Source organism: Solanum verrucosum, unplaced genomic scaffold (genome assembly GCF_900185275.1).
Source record: "Solanum verrucosum unplaced genomic scaffold, falcon-dt-bn FXZP01000103.1, whole genome shotgun sequence".
Lineage (NCBI taxonomy): Eukaryota > Viridiplantae > Streptophyta > Magnoliopsida > Solanales > Solanaceae > Solanum > Solanum verrucosum.
This window is the reverse complement of record NW_026020048.1, coordinates 450,539-468,895: the sequence shown is the minus strand read 5'-3', so window position 1 is coordinate 468,895 and position 18,357 is coordinate 450,539. Positions and strand designations below refer to the sequence as shown.

Genomic DNA, 18,357 nt, shown 5'->3' with positions numbered 1-18,357 from the left:
AATTTGTTTAAGTGGGCTCCACTTCTTATGGGCTAATACATATTGTCTTCATCAAAGAGAGTAATTTCAAGAAAAAATCATTTTTGATTGCCTATTTAACTACTACTCAATAAAAGTTTTTCTTTGAATTAATCTTTTTAAAAAATCAAATTCACATGATTGATTTTAGGGAAAAAATTTAAAACAGCAATATTTTAGCTTTTAGTGGGACTCCTTAGCAATAGTTTCATTATTTATTAAAAATGTCATTATTTTAGTTTGTTAAGAGATTAGTTATGTATTTATTTTATTTTGATTAATTTGAAAGAATACACATAATTAATAACATAACAGAGAAAATCATGGAACAAAAAAATTCAAAAAAGGCAAAAAAGATTTTAAATATAAATCAGTTACATTTTGAAAAGAGCATAAATAGCCATCTTTCCGTCGAGCGTTTTTTTGCTTTCTTCTTAAGAACATAAAAAAAAAAATTAAAATAATTTAGTTTGTCTTTCGAATAATTCATCTAATAACTTTCAAAACTTCTTCAAGTTGAATATGTTTTTCAAAATTGACAACTATAGATTTATCACATCCAGTGAACAATCGAAAAACAATCAGGTATTTTGTTCGATTCTTTTATTTGTTTGGATGAGATATTAGTATATGTCGAATACAAGAGTGTTATTTTTTTGCTTGATTGAATCAGTGAAATCTTTGTATGCATTGGGATTTATAGCTCTTTTCGGATGTTTTGTATCCAAATTATGATGTATAATGAATGAAATTGTTTTTTTTTAGTTTAGTAGCTGTTTTTTCTGTTTGAATGCATACAATAATTTGTATCCCATTAAGTTAATGTAACTAATCGATCATGAACTATATGTTGAATACAACAATATATGAATACAAAAGTGAGATGAAAATACAAAGTTATAAATACAAAGTGAGATTGAATATAAAGTTGTGAATACAAAAGAAATACTCTCTTCGTTTGAAATACAAAGTGACTTTGAAAGGTAAAATACAAACTAATGGATCATGAATAATATGTTGAATACAACAATATATGAATACAAAAATGAGATGAAAATACAAAGTTATAAATATAAAGTGCGATTGAATATAAAGTTGTGAATACAAAAGAAATTAAATACTCTCTTCATATGAAATACACAGTGACTTTGAAAGGTAAAGTAGGCACATAAAATACAAAACTTGTTGGTATACAATTAGGTTGAATACAAAACAAAAGAGAAATACAAACTTGTTCACATATAAATTGAGATTGAAATACAGAATGAATACCCAATAAAATACAAAATTGTTAGCATACAGTTAGGATGAATACAAATTAAGAAGGAAATACAAACATGTTGGTATACTAATTGAGATTGAAATACAATGCAACCCTTGGGTAATACACAAATCAAATGAGGGAAATTCCCCAAAATTTTGAATATTATTTGGTATACCTCTAGTCATTCTGATTGAATCAGTCATTGTAGACAATCAGATACTTTCCCCAAAATCTAAAACCCTAAAAGCAAATTTCGATATTATCAAATTTTAAAATGTATTAAATATCAAACAAAATAAACATATATATGAATTTCTAGAATCTACAAAATCTGAAAAATTAAAAGAAAATCACAAAAAAAAAATTGAACATAATAAATATATGATGAATATTTAAACAAAATCACATAAAAATTGGAAAATTCTATAGAATCAGTGATTTAAACATCAAATCAAAAAAAAAATCAAAATTGATAATGGAAATTATCTTGCCAACCGAGAAATCTGCTTGAATTAATAAAGAAATTTCGTTTAAGAATAAAGAAAATTTCTTGATGAACAACAATCTAGCACCTTGAAGAAAGATAAACTTGAAACGTGAAAGGTGTGAAAGAAACGTGAAAGTTGGGGAAGAAACGTGAAAGTTGGGGAAGAAACGTGAAAGTTGGGGAAGAAACGTGAATGGTGGTGAAAAAAGGTTAATGGTATTGGTTTAATTTATTTTTTTCACTGTAAACGATTATTGGTATATAATTTGGTCTAATATAGGTCTCTTTCCATAAATAAAATTAATTTAAAATACTAAAATCTGAATACATATTGTTTTATAAAAATATTGCCATTCTGACATTTTAAATAAATATTTTAAAGTGTTGTTATTTTGACTATTATATTAGATATTATGACTTAATTGCTAATTTTCCCTTGATTTTATCCAAGTTTTACATGCATTTCACAAATTGATGAATGACATTTTATTTTTTTGTGATATATGAAACTTTATTTTTAATTTTAATTTATTTAGAGTAAATTTGGGTATTGAATTGTGTATTAAGATATCAATCAATTTCTATATGCATTTTAGTCATACATGAAATATTAAAAAACACGTGATTGAAGATTTAATCGATTTTACATGTATCTCAATAAAAAATGTATGAAATTAGTTTTGGCAAGTCAGGTAAAAAAAATTTAATCAGGAATATTTAAAATTTGACTTTGTCAAGTCTATACCTTCAATAAATAAAAAAACACTTGAGCATGATATTGAAGAGTCATGCCAAACTTCAAGTGTAAGTATATTATGTTTCGCGTTCATAAGGTCACGATTCAAATACAAAAGTCCGAAACTATCAAAGTTTAAACGTAATTGTCTGAAAGTTTGTTTGAAGTTGATAAACCTAATAGATTAATTGACGGACCTAAAAGTGAATATTTGTGCTCTTCATTGAAAAAAAAACTTATATTGATAAATAATTTTTGAGTTCTAGTTAAATTATAAATATTATATGTGTATTTGCACTTAATTGCTAATATGACTATTTAACAATTATAGTGAATTAGTATATCATCTTCTCAATTGTAGCCATTTAAATGGGTACAATTGATCTTTTCTACCCTCTAACCCTATCCACACCCACACAACTCAAATTAGAATAGATATATCTATGTCTATTATTATTTTTATCTTTGCTCTTTCCATTTTTTCCTATAGATATTCTTATTATTTTTTTCTCTCTCTAAAATTATCACAAATTCTATACTACATTGTATATGACTTTTTATCTTCTTCTCACTAAATATAGTATCGAACAATTCTTTTTTGCTCACATAAACTTTACCACAAACACTCAATGAAAATCTTCTCTTTTTTCTTTTATAAAAAAGAAAGATTATATAATTGTTGTGAATTTTTTTTTATGATTCTAGCAGACATATAATTATATATCAGATTTAAGTTATTTGTATGTCATCGGCGTGGAATGAGTATATATTTGATATATAAACTGTATATATAATATACGTCTAGTGTATGACGGAATTATAAGATCGTATGTCTTTCTGTGTCATTTGACATACATCGACTCTCACATGATGTATACAATTCATAAAAATAACATACAAATACATATAACATTGTTGATGGTGAATCGTACCAGTTTAAACCTTTTGAATTGAAATGAATTTAGTGTTGATGTGCGAATTTGTTGTTGGTTCCTTTTTTTCGTCCTCCTCTCCCTCTTCCTTTCTCTTGTACAGAAAGAAATTTTGTATGATTTTCGATAAACAAGTAATGTTTATGTTGTTTTCAGTGATGATTATAGAGATTTCTGATGGCGATGCGATGATGGGTTGATGCGGCTAGGGTTTGCAAGAAGAAAGGATATAAAGACACAGAAGAAATGAAGATTTTTGAATCCAAATTATAGAATTTATCGAGGATTATATATATTCTTAGATATGCTGCAATTCTAGATGTGATTTTTTTGTTAAATGGGATAATTAAGTTTTCAATTTTATTCTTGAAATAAAAAAAAATCTATTTTCAATCTATACAACACTTACATCGAAGTTTGACATATATAGCAATAACAAACACGTGTCTCCTATGATATAGTGGTAATGAATAAGATAAGTACTTGCTAAAAAGTTAATGAGTTTATTATAACATAGTTACAAGGAAGACAAATTAATTGATATACTTTATACGGAATATAGATTGCAATCACAAAAAGAATTTGAGTTTTATAAGTTAAAATTTAAATTTTTAAATCAAAATTATAGTATACAAAAATGTGTATATTAGTTAGTTGTTCAACTAAATTTTCTTTCACATTTTAACTGTATAAATCATTTTTACCAATATTAACTTACAAATTTCACAATTGAAAGTCTATTGATCAAGTTATCAAATTAGCTTATCTTGAAAAGTATATTATCGTTTTAAAAAATAAGTAGAGTCGTGATTTTTGTTCAATCAAATTATTTGAAAAGTGTTCTTGTTAGTGTTTTATTGTTGAACATTCTTTTCTTAGAAATTAGGTGTTAATTTGTAAAAAAAATAAAATTATTGCTAATTAATTTGATTACTATGATTTTTTATATGATAATTTTGTCATAAAAATACAAATAAAATACACATATAATTTGTGAAGATATTTTGTCATCTTCGGCTTAAAATATAAAAAAAAATATTTTTAAAATCATTCAAAACATATTTTTTCTTCAAAATTTGATCAATCTATAAAAAGATTTATTTAAAAAAAACATATTTTTAACCTTTTGAAAACTTGATCGACTTTGTTGTTATTTACCCGACCTCCTTGAAATGTTAGAAAAAGTATCAAACAATTTTTTGTTGCTCATGATATCACTGTATAATTTTGTGTTGCTCATGATATCACGTATAATTATGAATCTAGTGGAAATTTGTTAGAATCATGCGTTTTCATATAGCAATTTTGTATGAAATAATTATTCGTGTATTATTTATTTATATAATAGATGATCTAGTATACAAAATTTATCTAATACATAGAACTTTTATCATCTGATGCAATCCAGATTGCCTCCAAGCCATCCATTCACGAACTTCAACGTATTGATGGATCGTTCACAGGGATAGAGGCTCTTGGACTTGAGATGTTGCCAAGGAGGGGATTCCAGGCCTTGCTTGGAAACAAATACGCTTTGAAGGAGCTCCCAGCTGAGCAACCCCATGTGTGGATGATAGCTTGGAGCGTGGGAGGTCTAACGAAACAATGAAGAGCAAATGAATATGTTGCTCCATTCGGCGAGCTGACCTCCACTTCGGCGACTCTCCAAACTACCTTGGCGAGGGTTCTAACATCACCTAAGGTCCCATGGAGCTACAAATGGAAGTTCCTCACTCGGTGAGCTGAAGAGCAATCGGCGCATCATCCAATGACTTGGGCGATGACCACCAGACCGCCTAATATCCAAACAGGCGTCAGGAGTAGGGTCCATTGCCAAGTGGACAAGAGGCCCATCGTCGCATCGCCCAATGGACCCTAAGACCGCCGAAAGTTACAGCAAGCTATCAAGGGAGAACTCAAGGAAGAAGGGTACATCGCCAACCAATTGGCGACTCGCCAAGAGGATTGGGCGAGGCCGACTTAGCTCGCCCATTGGCCTTTTCGAGTCACTTTTGGGCCCATCTATGTAATAATGTCCTAAAACTATAAATAGGCGTTTTAGGGTTCATTTTAGTTAGATTATTTTGAATATTGAAAACTGAAAACTCATGTTTGAGTGTTGAGAGCTTGGTTAAGCTTTTGGCCTTTTGTTAGAAACGTTGGTTACTTGGGATATCGATTCCCTTGAGGTATTCGTAAGAGTTAGGTGCTTATTATTGGAATAACAGATTGAGGTCATTGGGTTTAATATACCCTTTGGTTGCTTTTTGTTTCCTCTATTTGTGTCTATCTTTACTTTCCGTCTTTGATTTCCCCGTTTTAGTGTGATTCCCTTATAGGAATTACATCAATTTTTATAAGTATAAAATTTATTTTCATAATCTAAGATGAAAATTGTACAAAGTCATCAACACTATTGTAGCATAAAATTAAATATGATTTATCTTTATGGAGCGATATAGTTTCAACTTTTTATGTTAGTGCATCGTGTATGTATTGAACAAACTAAGTAGAAATAAGTATTTCATCTATACTATTTTCGTAAAATAAATTCTCTAGTTATTAAATCTACTTATAATGTTAATCTTGATATAAATATTATTAGTTGTGCATGTTGTTCATTGTTTTATTCTATCAAAAGTTGATCGTCTTTCATATCGAACCATTGAAGTAGCACGCAGAGAGTGAGGGAAAGCTCAAATAAGTTATCTCGTGATTTGATCGAGTCGAAGCGTATTGATGACCATTTTCTGAAAGATCCTGAATTTCGTACTTTAGTGGGTCTTCGAGCTTGAGGTACTTGATGACATATAAGGAGTTGAACCTTCGCTAGGATGACACCTTCATCAATCTAGTGGGTAGTAAATCACTAATCAAAGAGCGAGCAACCACTAATTTTAATGACTTGGTGCTCTCTGACTTTCTTCTGTTCAGAAGGCGAACAACCCCTAAATAAAAAGGTGACAAAATTGGTAGAGTGAAATCAATTCCCTGGTACTCGATAAATTAACTAATAATTTGTACACTAGGGGATCATTTGGAAGAGTGTATAAAAATGATGCTAAATAAAGTGTATTAGTAATATTTGCATTAATGATAAATATATTATTTTTATATATTGTTTGGTTTGGTGTATTAAAAATAACATGTATTGCATAAAAAAATTTATTTACAAAGATACCCTTCACAAATATAGTAGAAACCGTGTAAAAAATTTGTAAGGAGCAATTGAGTTTTTAACCATGCTAATGCATGCGTTAAAATCATTGCATTACTAACAGCTAGAAACAAGGGCGGACCCATAAAGAATCTGTCGGGTTCTTGAGCATCCATTAATCTCGTCTCGAAATATATATATCTATGTAGAAATTAAGAGGTAATTATATAAAATTAACCGTGCACCCATTAAACAAATGATTTGACTGGTCATTAGCTCTTGAGTAGGTGCTTAAACCTCTTTGAATCTCACTACTAACATATCTTTTTATATTTTTAACACCGTGTAACGAAATAATAGTTGATTGAATTCAGGTCGAATTTTATAAATTAATGATACCCTTCAATTAAAAGTTTATATTTTTATACCAGTCGTTTATTATGGAAGTGACTCACCAACATATACATGATACATGAGGCGGCTCTAGCTTTTTGAATACTTTACCCTGGGAAGCTGAAGCCGCTCGGCTCACTGTCGCCGGAAACGGAATTTATATGCAGCGAAGGCGATACGAGAAGACCGAAATGGAGTGAAGCTGTTTCAATCCAAGACAAGACAAACTAGTAAATGAGCAAAACTGATAGAAGAGGTAATTCTTAACTCAACTGCCTGCATATATTGTATTTCATGAGATCACTGTAAATTGGGAAGCTGGTTAGATATTTATTTGTACGAGAATGTGGAACTTAGCGGAAGTAACAACTGAAAGAAGGTGCAAAAACAATGCAGGTAAGGTGTTTGTCGAAATGCTTGACAGAGGTGTTTGTTGCTCTCTACTCAATTTCTTGTAGTAGATTAGGAATTGTATCTTCTCTTTTCAAATATTCTTATTTCTATCTCGAATGGGCTCAAGTTGGGTAAGCAAGAATGGCAACAAAAAGTGGAAAAAATGTTTAAAACTCTAGTTTGTAAAAGTTGTCATTTCTTTCTTTCTTGGATGTCAGAGAGGTATTGTGGACAAATTCTTATAATTTCTTCATGCTCACTAGTCGCTATATTCAACTGAATGTATTAATAAGGAGTAACATTTTTTTAAAATTTACTTTCTTTGTTTTTCTTATATTTTGTTTCACACTAATACAGTTTTTGATGTATAATGAAGTAAGTTTGCTATTTTTACTTTATCTCGACACCTATAACATTGAAAATTCTAAATTCGTTAGTTCTTTTCTTGAGCATTAGCTCTAATACGCTCATGCTCTCCTTTTTTGTTTTCACCATGGCATCTCTCGCTCTTTGTGGTTAGTGGCAGATCAACATTAAATGCACTCGTGCACTCACTGCCTTTAAATCTTGATTCACCTCATTATGTTTTGTTGATCCATGTAAAGGTTAAAGCTTTGATCAAATTTCTCTTCTTTGCTCCAAATATAAGAAAATCGTTTGTTCGATTTTCCTGTACCAGGGTATTTTGAGCTTAAAATTTAGTTTTGTATGAGACACCAACTTGTTTGATGCAATGCCTGCTAGAAAATCTTGTTTTTTGGCATATCTTTAGCTGGTAACATGGTTGAAGATATTAGACCCTAATGAATTTACTTTTGGAATTACAGTTTCTCAGCTTCAGTATTGGATGCTTCAAATACATAGGATCGGCAAGAAGCATTGTTATTGTCACAACTTTAATCAGTGAAAAGCTAATGATATTAGCTAAAATTTGAGGCACATATTTCTGGAAAGGGGATTGCAGCATTTGAAGATAAGTGTTGAACTGATGGGTAGCAAGATACCAATCAAATGGCCAAGAGAAGTCACAGCGGCTTTTGTTGAACAGTTGATTCGAGCAGAAAAAGATGTACAAAAAGCGGTTCTTATATTTGATGCAGCAACAGCAGAGTACTCTAATGGCTTTCGGCACGATCGTAGCACATTTGGTCTTATCATCTCGAGATTGCTTTCTGCAAATCATTTTAATTTAGCAGAGGAAATGCTTGTCAGAATGAAGGGTGAGAGCTGTATGATTACTGAGGATATATTCCTCTCAGTCTATCGAGCCTATGGGAGGGTTCACAAGCCACTTGAGGTGATCAGGATTTTCCAAAAGATGAAGGAGTATGATTGTGAGCCAACCCAGAAATCGTATATTACAGTGTTCTCTGTACTTGTTGAGGAAAACCGGTTAAAAACTGCTTTTAGGTTTTATCGTCACATGAGGGGGGTGGGCATTCCACCTTGTGTTGCTTCGCTTAATATTTTGATTAAAGCTCTCTGCAAGAACAGTGGAACAATGGATTCTGCTTTTCGTATTTTTCATGAGATGCCCAAGCGCGGATTTACACCGGATTCCTATACGTATGGGACTCTCATTAATGGGCTTTGCAAATTGGGCAAGGCCACTGAAGCAAAAGAACTTCTGATGGAGATGGAAGCAAATGGTTGCTCACCTACTGTAGTGACCTATACTTGTTTGATTCGTGGCTTTTGCCAGTCAAATAACTTGGATGAAGCCATGACATTACTTGAGGACATGAGAAGCCAAGGTATTGATCCCAATGTGTTCACTTATAGTTCTTTGATGGACGGTCTTTGTAAGGGTGGACGTTCCCCTGAAGCAATGGAGCTATTACAGATAATGATTCATGAACATAAGGTTCCCAATATGATAACTTACAGTACCTTAATTCATGGACTTTGTGGAGAAGGTAAAATTGGAGAAGCCTTAGAGATTTTCGACAGAATGAAACTTCAGGGATGTAAACCTGATGCAGGGTTATACTGGAAAATCATCAATGGCTTTTGTGAGAATAACAAGTTTCATGAAGCAGCCAACTATCTTGATGAAATGATTCTTAGTGGAATATCTCCAAACCGGTTAACTTGGAGCTTGCATGTGAAGATCCATAATGCAGTAGTCCGAGGCCTGTGTGCTGTGAATGATCCAAAGCGAGCTTTTCAATTATATCTAAGCATGCGCACCAGAGCCATCTCAGTTGAAGCTAAATCTTTTGAGACTTTGGTCAACCATTTCTGCAAGAAAGGAGATGTGCACAAGGCTGCTCGTATTGTTGAGGAAATGTTGACTGATGGATGCATTCCAGATGAACAAACATGGGCTGTTGTGGTGGGTGGATTTTGGGATAGAAGGAAAGTAAGGGAAGCAGCTGATTCGGTACAGGCTGACCTAATGTGTAAACGTATGAATTTTGAGACCTGATGTCTTGTTCAAGTTACTGATTATGACCGCAATGCCGTTGTTAATCCATATGAAAGTCAGACCAAAATAATCCGGTTTTATGCATTGCTTCACCTTCTAAGAAGATTTTTGGTAAATCATAACATAGTGGGTGTCCGTTGTATTTACTCTTTTTACATGGATATTTGGTGCAAAGCTAAGATTATTCCATGGCAACCTGGAACTCAAGGGTTCAATCTTCGCAGTGCACAGTGGTAAGTGTTCAGACACTCTACTCCTTAATGCCCTAAAATATGGAGTTTATTGGGATTAGTGTTTTCAATGATGTGGTTATTATATACTACTCCCTTTGTCCACTTTTAATTGTCATGTTGCGCTTTTCGAAAGTCAATTTGACTAATTTTCAAAGTTAAGTTAGATCACATTAGTTCGATATTTTAAACAAAAAAATTAGATATTCAAAAACTATATGAAAAATATTATAAATTGTAATTTTTTTGCATATCAATATGATGAAAAAATACATCGTGAAATTTTAGTCAAAGTTCTTATCGTTTGACTCTAAAAAAGGAAAGTAGGAAACTATGACAATTAAAAGTGGACGGAGGGAGTAACATTTATATGATTAAACACAATCTTTAATTCTAGTATGTTTCCTTCAGAATTTTGAATTACTACTCTTTTTGTATATTCAAAAAGCACGTGTTGATTTGACTTTCTGGACTACAGATTATCTTCAAATTCCATGAAGGTGATTAGCAAACACTAGCATTCTTATTTGTACATTTGCTTGTTAATCATTTACAGCTTCATCTGGCAAAGTTAAGTCAAAAGGCAATGGAAATGGTTACATGAATGAAAAGACCAATAAAAATGTATCCCACTCTGAATGTAAAAGAAGATGAGGATACACATGCGACAAATCTCTGGGAACAAGCATATTAGTTAGCAAGTGAGGGGGAAGCCAATACCATGACGTTGCGTAGGAAACACCACAAACAACATACTGCAGATGACCCCAATTGCAACTGGCAGAGCTGTAAGCAGTTCCTGTGTTTCATATGAAGGTGTCGGGTAGAAACAACTTACCACATTCTGATCAAACAACGCAACAGCTGCAAAAACCAATATTGACATGATGGCATGCATGAAATCTATAAATTTCAGCTTGTACTTTGCAGCGACTTCCAATGGGAGAGTTGCTGATCCATCTATTATCCACAAGCCGCGTGTTGTGGCAAACCCATAGCAAACATTTCCTTTCTGATCCTTGAAACTATCTGTGAAGCTCAATAGGAAACATGACAGTCCACAAAGTGCTACAAGGGAAGCAGTCAAGGATCGACCAACCACATCACACTGTCCTTGGTTTGTGAATATGGGTGATAAAAATTGAAAAGCAAGAACAGATCCAGTAGGCAGAAGATTGGCAAGATGGGCAGTGCTTTTAAATGTCTGGCTTATTGCTTGTTGTATCAGGTTTTTTTCCACTTCAGGCAGTTCTGAGTTTTCAAGCAGGGGAGCTTTCTCTTCATCAAGATTCCGGGGTATCTCATTTTCTACCTTAATCTCCATAGCCTTGAAGTCTTTAGTTGGTAAGTACTAATTTGATTATCTTCTCAAATTTGCGTTGGAATATTTATTGCTTGAGGATATAAATATATACCTGAAGGGAATATAAAATAGAGTGCACTTTGGTTAATGATGCCTTACAAGAAAGAAAAACAGAAGCAACTTTTCCGCGGTATTCTAGATTTAGAATTTCAATTACCATTTGGTGCTAGATAACTACCTAAAGTATTTTAAAAGTTGCTTGCAGTTTCCTTTACAGTTATGGAACTCAAATTTTAGAAATCGACGTTGTTTCAGGTATCGATTTTTAACCGAATTATACCCTTTTACTTGGTCTTCTGTCATAAAAAATGAAATCACTTTACCTGAAATTTGAAACTTTTTAAAAAAGTAAGTTTGAACGTTTGTTGTTTTCATCACAAGCAGCTTTTAGTTGCTTTCTTGGAGGTTTTTTTGGAAGTGACGATGACGCATTCTTTTCTTGCTTATTTTTGTGGTGACAACTTAAGCATGTTTTTCCTTAAAAGTCATCTTTTTGATTAGGTAGATTAGTAGACTTAATGGTTCAACAAATTTGTTTTTTTTTTTCCTTTTACTAGGTTTTATAGTTTGTTATGCTAGTTTAGCGTATAACGGTTTTTGGGACAGGAAACTTCATTGGCTATATACCACCTTGGAAAACACCGTCTTGGTTTCCACGGATTCAATAAATAAACTATAGTCTAAATTAGAGAAAGGAAAGATCTTTTTGACCAGAATGATATTTTATCTATGTTATTTTACCTTTTAAAACATTTTTACCCTTTTAATTTTAATACCTTTTAACTAACAAAATGGAAAAAAGATTAGCTTATTTTAAAATTAAAAAAATATTATAATTTTTTTAATTTTCTTGTCAAATTTTGGCCACATTTTTTGTTCATTTAGCACTTCCCATAGACAAAATGTCCATCAGGTTAAATTTACCTAAAAATTAGCCCACTTAAAAAGAATAAGTTACTTCCTCCGTTCCTATTCATATGTCATCTTTACTTAAAATATACTATGTGCTTTAATAGTTGACATTTTACAAAATTAATGCATAAATGACACTTATTTTTCCTATTTTACTTTTGAAAGTTATTAGCATTGAAATTTGAAAGCATACATTTGTGAAAAACAAAGCAATCAATTCATGTTCATTTATTGTTTGGAACACTAAATAAGAATAAAATGATAAATTTACCTAATTTCCCACCGGGTGTTAAACCTAAAATGGTAAGGAGTTTAACGCACTAACAATAACGAATCCATGAGAACTTCGAGCATTGGGTATCAAATTCATATCAATCGTCCAATTATTTTTCCTTATCAATTTCAGTTCTCATCGAAATGGAATCACATTGGGTGCTCTAGAATGTATCGTCGTTTTCTTCTTCTCTTTCTTTTTTAAAAAAGAAAAAATTATTCGAGTTATCGCATTATGTATAATCAATATATGCTTTAGATATATTATTTGCTCGAAACATTCACATTTGCGGTAAGTCAATTTTTTATAATTTTTTAAAAGAAAGAAAATAGAAGAAGAAGAAGAAGGAACCCGGAAGACATTATTGAAAAGGTTGGTAAAGCACAAATTCTAAGCATCCGATGTGATTCCATTTCAATGGGTGTTTAGCATTAGAGAGAGTGAAAGAGTGAGGTTTTTCAAGTCTATCTTTTTTAATTTTGATCTCCGAAAACAAAAAAATTGGATGAGGAATTTTATTGATCAAGGGAAAGTATGAGGCATGGTCGCTTTTATCCACATATATTTTTCTTAAACTATTTAGATATATTGTTATAGGTTATGGTTTGCTAGTATTTAAGTTTGTTGAACTTTCATTGGACTCCGCCAAGATGTGTCACTACATTTTTAGTCTTTGATATACAACGCCTTATAGGTATAACTGTCTTCTTCCGAATGTATCATACCTAATAATCTCTATTTACACCTCTTGATTTAAATTAAAGAAAATTAATTTATTAAAATAAATTAGTCAAGGTGCATGATTGCATCATTAAAGTTCTTTTATATATTTCAAAAAATATATATAATCACATTCTTAATTGAAACTATCTTTTAAAAACACATTTATGCACGTGTGACGTTAGTTTGTCAATTTTAAGCATGAATCAATTGGGCGTAGAACTACGATTGGTCAACTAAAATTTATCAATCTCTTACACAGTACTTGGAACTAGTTGAAAAACATTGAAAAAATTGATGAAGTACTAGCAGTAGTTTGAAGTTTTCTTATTAATAAAAGGGATAAGAGTGAAAAATATTTCAATTTTAATTGAATTTGCTATTGTGATACTAAATTTTTATGAGAACTTATTATCTCCCTAGACTATTTAATACCGTATTTTAAACATATATATTTGCCCACGTGGACATAAAAAATAATGCAAAATTATAAATAGTAATGTGTCCACGTGGACACATATATACCTTTAAAATACACTATTAAATAGTTCAAGGGGTAAAAAATACACTATTAAATAATCTAAGGAGGTAATAGGTCCTCATGAAAGTTTAGTATCGCAACAGCAAATTCGACCAAAATTGGGATATTTTTCAGACCCTTATCCCTTAATAAAATATATATATATATATATATATAGCACCCAAAAATCAAAGAAGCACCCATATTATAACATGAAAACAACTTATCGCTACAATTCATTCAAATTGAAAAAGCACAAACACCAAATTTGTTGTTAATTTATTAAGGGAAAAAGTGAGAAATGCACCTTTAACCAAGTAAGAAATAATCATATGTTGTATCAATTTTATGCTAAATTAATGGTATAAAAGGTTTAAACATGTTTCAATATTATAATGTCAAAATTAAATATACATAAAATTTGAGTAACTTTGTAATATTGAAATTATATCTTCTATAATCGTGAGATAAAATAAAACAATAAAAATTAAGTATTACCTTTTGTGAATATTACTTCACTGAAAAAAATGACCACAAACTCGAAATCGCGAAAATAAACCTAATGTTGACTTAATTCTCGATCTCTCTGCGCTTTTTTTTGGCTCTTATGCGTGCGTGTGTTTGTATAGAATGCTGATTTTCTTTTTGTTAGTATGGGTTTGTTGCGTGCAGGTTCATGTTTTTCTGTTGGATAGAATTACATGTTTGGTCAAAAATCACGTGTCTATAAATATGAATTTGATACCCAATGCTCGAAGCTGCCATGGATTCGTTATTTGTCAGCGCGTTAAATTCATTATTCGATAGCGCATTTTAAAAGATAAAACTCCTAAGTTTTGTGCTACGAAGAATGATAGTTCCTAGTTTGCCCGTTCCGCATATGGGAGTAAAGTAAGGACGGCCCAATTACTAGCATTTGGGCTTTGAGAATGACCTCTCTTGATAGTACATTATTAGACATATTTCACTATATTATATAAATTATTATTATTATCTATACTTTTAAAATATTACATATATTACCACTAATTAAGAGTTTTCTACCATATATTGAAAAAGATACATGTATTTTTGCTACTAAATACACTAAAATAGGGAGTGAAGCAAGCGAGATAGTCATGTATATTAGATACGTGTGAATCATACTAAATACATACTTGATACATGTATCTGTATGTATCTGAGGCGATTCACATGTGTCTGGAATACCAGATACATAAGAGAGTGGCAAGAGAGATAGGAGGGAGATGAGCGAGATTTGTTATATATCCTAGGTACATGCAAATCCATTTGGACACAGTGTATATAGAATAATATTCTGTCAAACAACATCATTTGGGTTCCACTAGCTCGCGAGCAACAATCTACACCACACTATTTTATCAGTACAAACATAGATTTGATAGTGTCTAGCTTGTGTTTGGACATACTATATGAAGTCATGATTTATAATTAATGATTGAATATGCAATTTGGAATTATGATTTGAAATTTAATTTCAAATTCTTCAAAAAGCATGATCCGGGATTTCAACTTTTAAAATGTAAAATTTGATATATATATATATATAAAAGTGACCCATCATTCTGAATTTCGCGAAAGTAACTTTTCTTGAAATGTAAGATTTTCTTCCACTTTATAGAGTGTAAGAAAAACTTTCACTTTACAAAGTGTAAGAAAAACTTACACTTCACAAAGTGTAAAAAATAGTATATTAAAATATAAACGTTATGAGACTAACGGATCACGTTTGGAATATTGCATAAAGCAGAATTTTTTCTTCCACTAAGCCTATTTTAGTTACTTACTAGAATCGTGAATTATTTTGATCACTTTTATCTTTTTGGGGCTTATTTAGATTCCGGACTCACTTTTTTTGTTGCGTGTTCTATTTGTGATTCTCTTTATAGTTTTAAAAAAAAATTGGTGAGTGTTTTGCCAAATAATAGTAGAATGACGTGAAATATGATATGTAATATTGTACTTCAATTAGCTCAACAACTTAACGTTTTAATTATTTTTCATAAAGAAAAGCTCCCTTACCCACTCTCCACTCTCCCCCACTGAAAAATAAAACTATATACTTTATCAAAATAAATTAAAAAACATTTTAAAAAATAGATATATCCAACAAATCATGGTCTAAAACTTGATAATAGTCAAAAAGTATCAGTTCAAACGTAATGGTTATATGTCATGTTTGATAATTACGAGGGACCATTTAATTAAATTTTGACCAGCAAATCAAAAATATTGAACAATTTAAAAGTAATGATATACTGTTTTTACAATAAGATAGGTACCTAAATATTTTTAAAATATACTCGTCATGTCGAAAGACCTTTAAGTGGATTTATTAATAAATCTTCAACATTATTTAGACATAATGGTAGACTTTTAATTTGATATAAAATTTAAAGGAAATGCAACATCATAGACTAAAAAAAAGTGGGAAAAAATGAGGTCCACGAGTAGATAAGGTCATTATGTTGTCTATCAAACACCATATATAATAGGAATAATTGGTGTTTAATTAATTATGTGAATTATATAATTTATATTTTTTATTATACTAACATATATATTAGTAATAGAGAAGAAGCTTGTCTATTAAACATCTTTTGGGTTAGGTATTTGTTCACTGGTTGGAGGCAAAGAATTTTGTGGTTTAAAGTAAGGAAAAATATATATGAATAAAGTTACTAATTTGTTTTAAAAAAAGAAAACAAAATCAAAATTCTGAGAAGGATGGGACATTTTATTTTTATATAATAAACCATCACATGATATACAAGAATAAAATCTATACTCCTCAGGTCTCAATTTAGTTGTCTTCTTTCTTTCTTTCTTTCTTTCTTTCTTTCTTTATATTATGATTTATAATTATTGATCGATTGTAACAAGAGTGATTAGTTCAGTTTAATTATGATATGGTCTTTGAGTATATATAATATGACCAAAGGGCAAAGGCAGCCAACTATCTTTGACTTTAATTAACACTTTTAACCTGGTCATATACGATTCAACATATTTAATCTTCAAATTTTTTTTACGTAAATAATTATATTACCATCAAATATGCAGTAGTAGTACAAATTTAGCATAATGGATGAAAAATTATAATTATAAGTATCAGTAGATAAACTATTCACAAGTAAATTGATCAAAAATACATAATTTAATATATTTAATCAGATGCCGTAGCAACTAAAATCAGATACCAATAATTGAGGGATAAAAATGCACCAATATTATAAATATAACGGACTATTAGTGCTCCATATGAAAACTCAAGAATGACTTTAAGTCTTCATCCAAATATAAGAGATTATTTTGGACTTGCTCCACAAAGTTTTGTCTAACATTTAGCATATGTTTCACTTCATGGAAATTAGAAATATCATTAATTTTCTTGAATTCAGGACATTTAGGTATTTTGTCCCACATCTAATAATGCAGTTGAGTTTGATTTTATCTGATTCAATTAATAGCGTACCAAATACTTTCTCCGTCCAATAATAGTTGTCCACTATATTATTTTAGAATGTTTAATACTTTTTCCTTCCCATATTATATGTTATTCCTTTCTATAAATAGTTGGACCACAATACTTGTCATTTTATAAAATTTATACATAAATTACCATATTTTACCTATTATACTCTTGATAGAATAGTTAATTAGTCTTGTCATTTATTGATAAAGTTGACTTAAGAAAACATTAAATAAGAATAGAAGGGTAAAGTTACATCATTTCTTAATGCAAGTGCAAAGTAAAAATGTGACATATAAAATAGGACGGAGGAAGTAATACTTGTCTACTTTATGAAATCAATAAATAATTATATACACTTAGTTCCTAATATACCCTTATCATTAATTGTAGTCATTTCCCTATTATATTTTCCAAGACATTGTATTTATTATATTCAAAAGGTGAAATAGTAAAATTATCCTTATGTTTATAGTTTCTTAAAAAGTATGTAAAGTTAATAGTGGACAAGTATTGTTGGATAGAGGGAATAATTTCCCCCCTAATTTGGCCCACGTAATAAAGACAAGTAGGTCATGCATTCACAGTGTGTAAATGAAAATGGGAGCCATAGAATAACAAAAAAAAATAAAAAAAAATTGATCAAAACATTTAAGGTGAAATTGAAGGAAACATAATTGTTTTTATAATATAATCATTTTGTCTACTTAGCGCTTCTGCTTTTATTTGCTTTAGAAACAATTTTTTAATAGACAAAATAGTAACTTCTTGTGTTAATTATCTATGGCCTGTGATACTGACTCTAATGCTCCCAGTGATACTCTCTTTTGTAATTATTGTATTAGTAAATCATAATACAGATTTTTTACACTGCAAAGCAGAATAACAAAAGCCAACAACAAACATAGCACTATAAAAAAATTTTTAGCTAGTATAATCAGTGTACACGTCAAGTATAATTATTGTGTATGTATATACTACATGACATTCAGTGGAAATAATTTTCTTAATGGTAATATTTACTGACGCAAAATATT

The 18,357-nt window shown here is 30.5% G+C and overlaps 2 protein-coding genes across 2 annotated transcripts; one reads left to right on the top strand and one right to left on the bottom strand.

The window, feature by feature from the left end:
• Positions 1 to 7,062: 7,062 nt before the first annotated feature.
• Positions 7,063 to 9,838, top strand: LOC125822700 (pentatricopeptide repeat-containing protein At5g46100). Its single transcript, XM_049502132.1, has 2 exons — positions 7,063 to 7,243; positions 8,208 to 9,838. Exon 2 carries the CDS (start codon positions 8,369 to 8,371, stop codon positions 9,806 to 9,808), a length of 1,440 nt encoding a protein of 479 aa, XP_049358089.1. The 5' UTR covers positions 7,063 to 7,243; positions 8,208 to 8,368; the 3' UTR covers positions 9,809 to 9,838.
• Positions 9,839 to 10,614: 776 nt separating this feature from the next.
• Positions 10,615 to 11,526, bottom strand: LOC125822742 (protein DMP6-like). Its single transcript, XM_049502180.1, has one exon. It carries the CDS (start codon positions 11,360 to 11,362, stop codon positions 10,733 to 10,735), a length of 630 nt encoding a protein of 209 aa, XP_049358137.1. The 5' UTR covers positions 11,363 to 11,526; the 3' UTR covers positions 10,615 to 10,732.
• Positions 11,527 to 18,357: the final 6,831 nt, after the last annotated feature.